The sequence below is a fragment of the Poecilia mexicana genome, unplaced genomic scaffold, assembly GCF_051168715.1.
Source record: "Poecilia mexicana isolate PSO_F unplaced genomic scaffold, ASM5116871v1 scaffold_6, whole genome shotgun sequence".
In the NCBI taxonomy this organism is placed as follows: domain Eukaryota; kingdom Metazoa; phylum Chordata; class Actinopteri; order Cyprinodontiformes; family Poeciliidae; genus Poecilia; species Poecilia mexicana.
Genome location: NW_028263375.1, coordinates 7,676,800 through 7,687,085, shown reverse-complemented (window position 1 = coordinate 7,687,085; position 10,286 = coordinate 7,676,800). Strand labels below are relative to the sequence as shown.

General features: G+C 36.0%; 1 protein-coding gene across 1 annotated transcript; it reads left to right on the top strand.

Annotated features, from left to right (window-relative positions):
* The first annotated feature begins 1,164 nt into the window (after nucleotides 1-1,164).
* On the top strand, nucleotides 1,165-7,476 carry cstpp1 (centriolar satellite-associated tubulin polyglutamylase complex regulator 1). Its single transcript, XM_014973777.2, has 9 exons — nucleotides 1,165-1,357; nucleotides 1,451-1,553; nucleotides 2,559-2,689; nucleotides 3,266-3,350; nucleotides 3,706-3,791; nucleotides 3,915-4,122; nucleotides 4,201-4,310; nucleotides 4,948-5,011; nucleotides 5,620-7,476. The coding sequence occupies exons 1-9, from the start codon at nucleotides 1,315-1,317 to the stop codon at nucleotides 5,786-5,788; spliced, it is 999 nt and encodes a 332-aa protein (XP_014829263.1). The 5' UTR covers nucleotides 1,165-1,314; the 3' UTR covers nucleotides 5,789-7,476.
* Nucleotides 7,477-10,286: the final 2,810 nt, after the last annotated feature.

Sequence of the window (10,286 nt, the reverse complement as noted above, 5' to 3'; positions counted from 1 at the left end):
TTCTATTGTTCAAGTACAATTAAATTGTTTTTTAAATTAAAAACTGTTTTATAACAAAATTCATAACAGCAGAAAAATACAATTGCATTTCAGGTTAGCAGCCTTAAATGAAAACGGAAAAATAGCAGATTTTTAATTAAAAGAAGGGTAAAACAAGTTTCAATCAGGTTAATGAAATGGTAGAATTGACAGAAATATGTTTTTTTCCAGTGTTCTATCCTTGATTTTATTTAATTTTTTTTTACCTTATTATGAAATGAATATCAGAACAATATTTAAGATATATACTTCTTTTTAAGGTTTGAAACAAACCTCTGAAGGAAGTGGTTGATAGGATGTAAAGCTCATATTCTGTATATTTTCCACAATGTATATCTGATTGATTCTGGCTGTTTGGCGTTGGCTTGGGTTTTCTTCAAAAAAGGATGAGTTCTTGGTCAACTTCACAATTGAAATGTATAAAAAAACAAGCCCACATTAGCATTCCTCCACCACCATACCTGATAGATGATTTAAGGTTTGTGAAATGGTACATTATTCTGAAATTAGGAATCAGAAGATAGATAGATTGTGGTAACAATAGCAACACTATTCAGGTGGCACTTAAATGGCATTTAAATGATGAATAGTTAGTAGTAAGAGACCCAAAGTGCGCTAAGAAAATACCTCCACACCAGTACACCACCAGCTGCAACCGGAAACTTTGAGACAGAGCATGATGAAGACATTCAACAACAAATCCTGCACGTCTCAATACACCAAATGAAATTAAGGCTCACCAATAGGCAAAGTATTTCCAAAACTGTCTAATTTTGGTGAGCAGGATAAGTATTTATTTGTTCTCAGAAGTGACACCCAGTAGTGGCTACTGCATTACAACATAAAAAAGCTATTCTGAATGACTTGTTTGTACCAAATACTAATAATAATAATAATATACAATAATACAATTATTATTATTATTATTATTATTGCTAAAATAATATCAATATGTTATTATTAAAATTAATAATAAAATGATGATGATGATGATGATGATGATGATTATTATTATTATTATTATTATTATTATTATTATTATTATTATTGATTCTTACGTGAAGCGGAACCTTTACTAGAGGGTTTATCTTCGGGCTCAAATTCATGTAGCTCACAACATCCGGTCTTGTTTCCTGTTTCCATATATGGAGCGGCATTTTGCTGCAACGATGCCAGTCGGAATCATCCAGAGCCTTCAGAACTGAATCAGCTAATCAATAAAGTTCTCTTATTTTACGATGATGTGAATGGATCCATCCCGTCAGAACCAGCAGAATGAACCGCCTGAGTTCGGCCGTTCCCGCAGAGCAGTACCTCGGTAATGTCGGAACTGCATATCCTCATTTGTATTGGCTCGGTTCGGTTCTGATTCTATGAACATATTTTTGTCTGTTATTTTCTTCCCCCGTAGCGGACAGCCAGGTTCTGTTCTACCTGAATGATGCCGTGACCCAGCTGCTGGACCATAAGGAGGAGTACACCCAGTTCGGCCTGGTTCGGTACTTCGCAGAATAGTAGGTCCCGCATTAAACAGAACCGTCCGGCTTAACCCGTCCGAACCGCTTTAAACACAAGATAGCTTTGTATTAATTTAACGAAACAAAATATGTGGTTTATATATTTTTATTTTTACTATGAAATGGTTCCGAAGTTTCTTTGTTTGAATTTTGACCCCATCTGACATAATCCAAAAACGAAAATAAATAAATCAAAATTAAATAAAAATTTCAGAGCTGGATTAAATTTGGAAAATAGTGAAAATAATAAAATTATGTATTATTTTATTATTTTTGTTTAATCTATTTTAATTGAAATATGAATTAATTTGGACTAAAGGTCACAACAAAATAAACAAAAAACATATATAATTTATCGCCCAGCAAAATTAGTTATTGTGAGAGTCATACCCACAATTCAACTAAAATGTAATTATTTTTGTTTTAAATCGCTATCCCTTGTGATGGAAGATATTACTAGATACAACAACCACTCAGAATAAAATGGCTGCAAAATTAGTTAACTGTCTACCAACATATATAAATCACCTTTTTGTTACAATTTTTTTAACGGAAAAGAAAATCAAACCAAATTCAATCTCTGCTCAATTACTTTTATTTCAAAGTAACTTTTGGCCCCTGAAATGTGAAATTTGTTCGGCCCCCAACCAAAAGTCAAGAACAGTACAAATTTGGACAAGAAAATAGAAAACAACTAATTTATTTTTATAAAACAACAGTACAACCTTTATGTATTTGATCTTTAAGGATTTCTGGATTTCATAAAAATGTTATTACTGAGTAGGTCAAAATAAAAAATTTAAAAATTGCAATAAACTAATATTTGCATTTTTAATTTAATGAATTTTGTGGCTTGTGAGTAGTTTAAATTTGGACATTCTGACCCCGCTGGCTATGAGTACATTGTTTAATTTAATTTGGAAGATGACTCGGTTTCATTCCTGTCGGGTCCATCACACCAGAACTGCTTCCTTAAACATGTTTTTTTGTGTGTGTTTTTAGCTTCAGCAGTGTGAAGAACAGCAACCATGTCCTCTTCAGGGAGTTGAACTACATCAGAGCCACACAGCACAACAGAGCGTCCTTCATCAGAGTCTTCTGGAGATGCTTCAGGCAGATCGGCAAGAGTGGAGGTGAGCGAGGCGATGCCGCAGCATCTTAAAATGATGAAGTCTAAATCAGAAATTATATCAACAATTTTTACGAAACACGGTGGCAGCAGACAAATGAGCAGACTTCATGACCTAAAGGAGAAATCATAAAACATGCAAATTACTGACGGATCAGTAATTTGCTGCATTTCTGTTGACCATATTTAACATTTTGAAAATAAATTTGCTTAATGAAAACACACCGATTTAAAAAAATTCTTGTGTTTTGATAAAACGTTTTTACGCTGGGGTGAAGTAGATTTTTACTTAGCAAAACTGTAATAGTGACACTATTTTTGCATCAAAAAACAATTAATTAATACATTTATTTTTCTAATTCTTCAAAATGAATAATCTAATACTTAAATTAATTGATGGCAATATATTAATGTGTATTTAATTACTAATTTATCTGGTCACATACTTTGTTTATTCTGCTGAGCTGACCTAATGTTAACATGTTCGACTTTATAGTTATTGAGTTTTTACATGAAGCTGTGAAACCTTTGACCTTTGACCCCTCCTGTACTGATTGTTGCTGTGGATCTTGTGTTGTAGATTTGCTGTCGGTGCCGGAGTACAGGTCCCTGCTGCAGCTGCTGTGCCCTGACTTCCCACTGGAGGCAGTGCAGAGCGCCTCCAGGTGGTAACAGCTTCATGTTGCACTCAGCAGAGATGCTAATCAGAAAACGCCATGAAGAAGAGAGAAAATATCTAAACTAGAGCTGCTCTGATACGGTGCTAGCTTGTTTGGCCCAGGGCATTAACAGGCTGGGACCGCCCCTGATGTTACTTCACCAGAATAAATCTATTTTAAACGGATAAAGGAACAGATTTACAATGCAAAAATAAAATCCAATGTGGAGCAGACAGAAAAGAGAACATCCTGAACATGCCCATTATGAGAGTTCTGGATCTTTTCAAAGATTCAGATCCTTGACATCTTGTTCCCACGTACAGCTCGTTAACTTCGCTTTATTCTTTCTGTCATTCTGCAGAGTTGTTCTGGCAGACGACATCTCTGATGGCCTGATGTCTTTCTCTGACTTCATTTATGCCTTCCAGCTGCAGTTCTGCTACCAAGGTACAGCCGGTTCAGAAAACACAAGAAAATTCAACATTTAGGTCAAACTGTTTGGACCGCCTCTTCACCTTTTTTTCCTGATGAGCCAAATACGAACCAGTTCCTCCTGTTGTTGTCCTGCAGAGTTCCTGGACAGCGTCCAGGTGATCTACCAGGATCTGCTAGCCGGGAAGAGTCCCAACACCGTCATCGTCCCCACGTCGTCCTCCGTCGAGCAGCTTGTCTCCGTGGCAACAGAGGAGAGCGACAGGGAGGAGCAGCAGCAGGACGCCGTGGATTCGTCCACGCTGGCTGAGTGTGTGGACGCACTTTGTGAACGGTTCAAGCACAGGTGAGCAGCCCATGAAAAGTCTCATCATCGCAGCGTGCCTGTTGTTTTTGTGAATGTTTTACGTTTTTCTGCGAGCAGCTGTCCGTCCAGGACGTGCCTGAGGGAAGTACTGGAGCAGACAGACAAAGTTTCTTACTACGGCTTCCTCCAGAGTCTGGCCAACCATGAGAGCATCAACCAAACGATCGGTGGGTTCAGCAGAAACACACATATTATGAACTGTAGCAGTAATAGTCAAGTAATTTAGTGATTGATTGTTAACTGCAGTGTACAGATTAAAAAAAATCTCATTTACTGAAAGAAAAACACACTCAGAGCAATAATTAGGCTAAAATTTTACAAAAAATACAAACATTTAGCACTTAAAATAAAAACACCTCTGTAAATATGTTTTAGCCAAAACTCAAGTGGTCTAGATTTAACTTTATCTGGTTAAAATTCTCTAAAGGAATGCGTAAATCAAAATGGTTTCTTACTCTACCACACAAGAAGATTATTTTTTTTATTAACTTTTTCCATTTTCTGTTTACTTTCTGATTGTTGTCTATAATTTTCTAAATTTTAAGAATTTCATACAAATTCAAGAAACTTATGAACATCCCTGACTATCCTCTTTGAGACTCTTAGTAAAACATAGTGACTTCAGTCAGAGGCTTCTCCAAATTCGCTGTAATACAGAGTGCTGCAGGAGTTCTTTCCTGCCCACAGCCATCACCATCTCCAATGACTGAAGAATTTTTAATTAATATGAGTTACAACAACATTTAATTTCCATGATTAAATTTGAATTAGATAAACTGAGTTTGTGTGTGTGACCTGCTTCAGGAGCGTTACCCAGCAAGGAGGAGCTGCTCATCGACCCAGAAATGGACCAAGAACTCGACAAGCTGTGAGAACAAACTCATTTAGTTTACAGTCACTGGGTTTTATTAGCGATATTGCACTAAAATTAATTAAAATTTGATCTGAATTACATTAAAAATAAAGAATGACTGTTAGTTTCAATTAATTTGGCTTTAGTTGTATGCAAAATACAATTGAATAACCAATCAAGGTGAAATTACCAAATACACAGGTAATATCTTAGTGGAAATATCTCAGTACACTTGAAATGAGACAAAAACTAAATACGTAACTTTTCAGCAAAATAAAGGAGCTCGTTTTAAGTAAATAATTACTTAATATTGTTGAAAAAATACTAGTTCAACTGGCAGATTATTTCACTTATAACATGGGAAAAATGTTGAGTTATATAGTGAAATAATCTGCCAGTGGAACTAACATTTTAATCAACAATAAGGAATTATTTACTTAAAACAAACTCCTTTATCTTGCTAAAAAGTTACGTTTTTGTCTTATTTCAAATGTAGTATGACATTTTCACTAGAAACTCGACCAGAAATACGTTTGGACCTTTTGTTTTTGCAGTGTAAATAGTTCAGTGAATCCATGTGTGGTGGTGTTTTGAGAGTTGTCTTTCTGCCTGAATGAACCCAGAATCGCTCAGATCTCTGTGAGCCCCGGCAGCAACAGCAGCGGCAGCGCCATCGGGGGGCTGAAGGAGGTGCAGAGGCGCGCCTCCCCACGCAGGAACATCCACCACCGGAGGAAGATGGAGGTGGAGAGCGACGGCTCCACCGAGGAAACGGACTCCTCTGAAAACTGAACCGGGTCCATGCAGTCCGTCTCAAAGAGCAGAGTCGCCATATGGAGGGCTTAGTCTTAGCAGGCAAACACATTCTAATAAAAAACTGCAATACAAACCCACATTACGTCAGATAGTGCCGTAAAAACACGCATGACAGAGATATCAAAGTGACATCATTTGATCTGTACACTTCCACTTTTTCTCTGTAAACTAAGAAATATCGTTCATTTTTTAAGTTTATAGTTTGTTATTCAGCGCCTCTCATCTTTCTGATACAGACTTTCTTGTGAAATCTTAGACTTTCTCAGTCTTTCTGAAACTGTTCACATTTTTTCCCTTTGGGTTTTACTCATTTTCATTGGAACTCTTGTAGCTGTGCATTTTCAGAGGAATTTAGCTTAGCATATTTTAAGCTGGTTAGCTGGGTTTAGCTTGCCTTAGCTTCTCTTACTGTATTTGAGTGTAACATAGTTGGCTTAGCTAATTTTAGCCTAGCTTAACCCAAATCTAGCTTTGCTTACTTTGATTTAGTTTTTCTTGGTTTAATGTAGCTTAGCCAAGATTAGCATGTGTTAGCTTCACTAAGTTTATGTCTGATTAGCTTGATTGAACTTAGATTACCTTAACTTAACCTTAGCTTGGTAGCTAAACCTAAATTTAACTTAGTTTGGGTTAGTTTAGTGTACCTTAGGTTCACTAAGCTAAAATAAAGTGAGATAAACTGACTTAGCTTTAATTTAGCTTTCCTTAGCATCTCCTAATTTTGCTCAGTTTTGTTAGTTCTGTAGCCTGCATTATGTTAACTTAGTTTAGCTATCCAAACATAGCTAAGGCTAGTTTAACAATTAGCCCAAAATACATTAGCTTGATTTTAGCTTTGTTTAGGTCAAATTATGAGCGTTCCTCTTTATTTCTTGAGCTATTTGTTATTTTTATACACAAAACTCTCAACTCATTCTCAAGCAAAGCTAATAATCTTTTATCTCTAATTGAATTTGTGCTAAGCTAACCTGCTGTCATTTCATTGTGCCATCATGAATGCTACATCAGTTTTAAATCTGAACTTATCAAAGTAGTAGGTTTAATAAAGTTCTTTTTAAATAAATTGAGTAAATTCAATGCAGCTGCATAGCAATAATTAAGGACTTTGAAAGAACTTCAGAAAGCATAGAGAACAATTTAATAGATTACTAATAAGTCTAAGTAAAATCTGAAGAGCATCTGGATGTGAACAGAAACATTTTTCAGTTGTTTGAACCTTTTATTTTTATCTTTGTTTCTTAAAGTAATATTTCTGATGTAAAGCTCAGTTTTGCGTTTGCTAATGTCAAAATTTTAGATCGTTACATCTGTGGTATTTATGGAAAACAAGCTCTATTGAAATGTTGACAACAAAGCAAACATTTTATGAATGTACCTTACAAACAACATGTAGCCTATCTGTTCTTGAAGATGTCATACATGAATAAATGTAGAAATACTAAATCAGTCCGTCCCATTCATGTAGTCAATAGTTGCAAGCTTCTCTTCTTCGTTTCTGACCTGCTGCTGCGTTAGATGTTTATGATAAATTAGATATTAACCCTGTGTCAGTCACCTGTTTATGCAATTATGACTTCTTACTATGAAATGATTTAAAATCTAATTCAAAATGTCTGCAGCTTCCCTCACTGATTAATAAAAGCTGTAACTGTGACGCCATTAAAGGTTTCTGGGTCATTATTGGTTAGAATTAATGTCAAATTGATATGGAGGCAGTTTTTATTCACTTCTATGTAACACTGTGGAATTTTTTCTGGAAAAATCAAAATCAAGACCTTGTAGAAACTCTGTACAGAAAATATACTTTTGCTTTAAGATGAATAATATAACAAAAAGAAAGAAAAAGTTTGCAAAAACTAACAAAAAGCCAGAAACTAAATGCATCTTTTACATCACAATTTTACAAATTAAAATACAAAATTGTTTAAATTCACAAGGCCACAATGTTAATTTTCAAAAACCAGATTAAACACGAAGTTCAGAACTAACAAGGACATTTTCAGTGATGAATAAATTATTGTTTTCAACAAACTGTCATTTAACAACAGAAAATCTAAATTCACCATTAATCTCTAAATAAATCAAATAAACATACCATGATCTGAGACTTTTGTCGTAAACTTGATTTATTGACATGAAAACCCAGAGTTAGCTTCAGTCTGAGCTTCTTCATTTTACAACACTGATATCATGCGGCGCTACACCCAGCCACAGCGTATGGTAATACCTCCTATACAAACATACATACAGGATTTATACAGGAGACTCTGTGATGAGGAGGATGATGAAGATGATGAGGATGATGGCGTATGTACAGTGAATGTTCGTGCTGTTAAGAGTCACAGAGCTGGAACGCAAAGAAAGGACACTTCCTGGAGGAGCAGCTCAGAATGGTGTGCCTCAGGTGGTTGCCATGGAAACGAGACACAGCTACATTTTTCCATCATGGCCGAAGAGGCAGTTGGGTTCAAGAGTGTTTTTTTTTTGTTTGTTTTGTTTTTTTTTATTTAAAGTGGCTCTAATAAACAGTTCTTGGAATTTTTTTTACTTAGTTCTGGATCATACTTTGATTTAAATAAGGCATAAAATCTTTTTTGACAATAAAATATGGATTCTATCTTTAAGGTGGTTTTATCCTCTTCTTATATAGACTTAAAGGGGCAGTACTTATTTAAAACAGACTTTGTTTTTAGCATTACATCATTTTATAATGTTATTTTCTCATCACAAACATACCTGGAGTGCTGCTTTGATTCTTTTGAGATTCTTTTGTTTGAGAAAACCTTTTTCTGCAGAAACATGCCAGCTATCAACCTAAGTCTTCTGGGTTAGGACCGTTTCCACAGCAACCAGCTCTGAGGCGATCAGTCGCACCGAGCCGCAGGACCACTCATCTGAACACGACCTGCTGTTTGGTTTGTTTGTTTGCTTTTTTCAGGTTCGGTTCTGTGTCTCTGAAGTGGGTCAGTTAGTGCAGAAAAAAAAAAAAGAAAAACAGGCACTGTTATCAAACATGGAAATAAAAACATTTTTGGTGCTTCACCCTCTCAGGCTTTATCTGCTCAAACTCCAAAAGTTTCAACTTTGTTTTGCTGAGGCTGCAATGACTGAGGCAGCCACCAGAGGGCAGCGCAACATGAAAGCTCCCTCAGTGACGTCAGGATGATTACTGCCGCTGTCAGCTTTCATCCAAAAGCAGCAGCTAGACTTAAATTTGCACATTTTGGATCTACGTACCTGATTCAAGGCACAGCTCCTCCCCCTTTTATCTCTTTCAGACTAGTCAGCAGCAATTAGCAAATACCTAGCAGAACTGAGCTTCTGCTGAACTCATTATAGGAGCTACTTCTCAGTGAAACGCCGGTAAAAATGGGTTAAAGGGTTAATAGAGGAGCCATGTTGTTACAGCTTCCTGAAGGCGGAGTTTCAGAAAAAGCAGGAGCTTTTAAAGAGACAGAGACCCAATTTCAAGGCATTAATTGTGAAGACATATTTGATATATATACTATATATTTCATATATATATGATTGTGCTATAAAATTGCACTAAATGCCTGGAAAATACATAATGCTTCCCCTTTAAAACTGGGATGTAAATAAAAACTCCGTTATAAAAACATTTTGAGTCGGACGTGTTTAGAGCTGTTTTATGAACAAAGTTTATTGGGGTTTCTTTTATGTTGCTGCATTTTAAGAAAACATTTTTTGTCAGCGTTATTACCACCTCCTTATTTCACATGTCATTATTTCTTGTCTGAAATTATCTTATTTGTTGCAATACCTCAAAACATTTTCCTTTTTGGTCCTATCTGTTTCAAGTTGAATGTTTAATATTCAATCCAGGTTTGAGCAGATAAAGCAGAAGAAACATCAGCATCCTCTCTCTCTCTCTCTCACACACACACACACACACACACACACGCACACACACACCCCCCCCCACACACACACACACACACACACACACACACACACACACACAGATTGCACAGCGTCATTTCGGCCTTGACTCGTTGCTCAGCTGCAGGAACCCTGTGTGAACGTTTTCAGTCACATTTGGAAGCAAAAGGAAAGCAGCAAACATAAATGAGGCACCTTCACCATTAAAACAGAAGATTGTCGAGTCTAAATGTTAGAAAATACAGAGTCTGTGTTTTGTTTTGCGTTTTTTGGAAACATCAGCGTGTGCAAAGAGACGAGCAGATGAAGGTCTCCGTCACTGTGGAGATAAAAATCTGCTCCGTTGATTCATCCTGCAGCTGCAGACCCTTAAAACACTATTTCTGTTTGTGTTAGAAATCTATTTTGCTTTTAATAAAATCATAAATATAGCTGAAGGAGATCTCTCTAGATTTGAGGCATGCAGAAGTTTTATTCTAAACCATATTAAGCCCCACTTAGGTGTTGATAAAACATCTTAAACTTAATTATAATATTTAGTTGTAAATTGTCCCAAACTGATACATTTTACTGA

What these genes read in the sequence shown, in the direction of transcription:
- cstpp1 (XM_014973777.2), top strand. Translation starts at nt 1,315, where the DNA reads ATGAACCGCCTGAGTTCGGCCGTTCCCGCAGAGCAGTACCTCG. An exon ending in GTTCGGTACTTCGCAGAATA is followed by an intron (nt 1,554 to 2,558) that starts GTAGGTCCCGCA and finishes GTGTGTTTTTAG; the next exon opens with CTTCAGCAGTGTGAAGAACA. An exon ending in GACCAAGAACTCGACAAGCT is followed by an intron (nt 5,012 to 5,619) that starts GTGAGAACAAAC and finishes GAATGAACCCAG; the next exon opens with AATCGCTCAGATCTCTGTGA.